The sequence below is a fragment of the Eurypyga helias genome, unplaced genomic scaffold, assembly GCF_000690775.1.
Source record: "Eurypyga helias isolate BGI_N326 unplaced genomic scaffold, ASM69077v1 scaffold34668, whole genome shotgun sequence".
NCBI lineage: Eukaryota > Metazoa > Chordata > Aves > Eurypygiformes > Eurypygidae > Eurypyga > Eurypyga helias.
The window spans coordinates 2,315-3,810 of NW_010266871.1; the positions used below are offsets into that span (position 1 = coordinate 2,315).

The 1,496-nt window shown below is 53.5% G+C and overlaps 1 protein-coding gene across 1 annotated transcript in view; it reads right to left on the minus strand.

Moving 5' to 3' along the window:
• Positions 1–1,271: 1,271 nt before the first annotated feature.
• KLHL12 (kelch-like family member 12) overlaps positions 1,272–1,496 on the minus strand; it is a gene marked incomplete at its 5' end in the record, with an annotated part of 8,249 nt that continues 8,024 nt past the window's right edge. The window contains one exon of the mRNA XM_010157243.1: positions 1,272–1,398. Coding sequence (XP_010155545.1) covers positions 1,272–1,398 — 127 coding nt within the window. The remainder of the gene's footprint in view (positions 1,399–1,496) is intronic.

Here is a 1,496-nt window from a genome sequence, read left to right on the forward strand (position 1 = left end):
CGAGCAGCACTACACCGAGCCCAGGCACTGCAGGGGCCAAGCTGACGGGGAGGAGAGCCCATGCTCCAGAAACGCAGCAAGGCAGGAGGCATGCTGAGGAGAGAGTGCTCTAGTGAGCCAGTGGTGAAGCTCTCACTTGGGGTTTGTGGAGCAGGCGAAGGGTAGCTAGTGAAAGAGGATGTGGAGTTACAAGGCAGGGGAATAAACAGCTGAGAAAAAACGGCAAAACAGAATCCTGGATGTCACTCCAAAACGGGCCCGGAAGCAGAAAACTCCAAAGGAAAATCAACACAATGAACTTGAAAGGCTGACGTGGGTGTGCTGGACAGAGATCTGTCCAGGGATGAACCCCAGTAGCTCACCAGCAAGATCTACAGGGATAGGAGCAATTGCACCCCTACTTTCAGGGCCTCAGCCTCTGCATGGTGACCTCCCCCCAGGGGCGGAAGCAAAGGCACTGCCACATCACAGCAAGGCTCCTGACGCCGCATAACGCACCGCTTTGCAGCTGGGTCTGTCAACCTTTGAGGGAAATACGGTGTGATGAACCTTGCTGAGCCCCCCTTTTCAGAGCACAAACTCTGCAGACCTGCTTGTACACCAGAGGCAATGAGCTTTTCCCCCTGCCCTCTGCCCCCTGCAGCCTCGGGCTGTTGGGTCTCAGTAGTTGACAGCTTTAATCTGCGACTCCTTTTGTGTGCAGACCTGTGAGGAACCTGCAGATGCAGCTACAGTGCAGGACCCCCTTACACACGCTCACTCAATGTGGCTCTGCACCGGCGTGTGCTTGAAGAGCATGTTTAAACATTCAGTATGTACAAGATGATTTGAAACTGGAACATAAGAGCAGCTGGATTCACCCTCACACATCCAGGCTGCTGAGAGCAACCAGGAGACCCGTGTGGTCCTGCAGTGGCTGAACAGACTGTATGTACATGTCCTCAGAAGTGTTCGCCAGGCTGGCTGATGCCAAGACTGGGGGAATCCCTGCTCTGCCAATAGGCTTAGCCACAGGAACAGCAGAGAATGCAGCTTCTCCTGACTCACTTCACCACCTTTCTCCAGCTTTGCACAGAGTCCCCGATTTCAAATGACTGCTGAGATAACACATTCACGCATGTGCTCCAGTCAAAAGCAGCACAGAAAGCTGCTGTACCGGTGCCTATTTCCCCGGCATCCACAACGCTCAAGAGCAGTCACTGCAAATCACTTGGGACTCTTCCTCCAGCTGAGACTTTTTAGGATGTTCTTCTTTGTAAGTTCCCTCCAGATCATTTCTCCCGAAGGACGCAGACTCCAGCATCACAGCGCTGCATCCCCAGGGAGGTTACCACTTCCCAGTTGTCAATGATGGGATCGTAGCACTCAATGCTGCTCAGAAGTGAGTTGCCATCGTATCTGCAAGGACAGAAAGTTACAGGTGAGGATGCAGCTGAAGGAGGAGGTTGAGGTGTTCACAGCCCCTCCTGGGAAGCTGAACAGCTGTGTACAGCAGG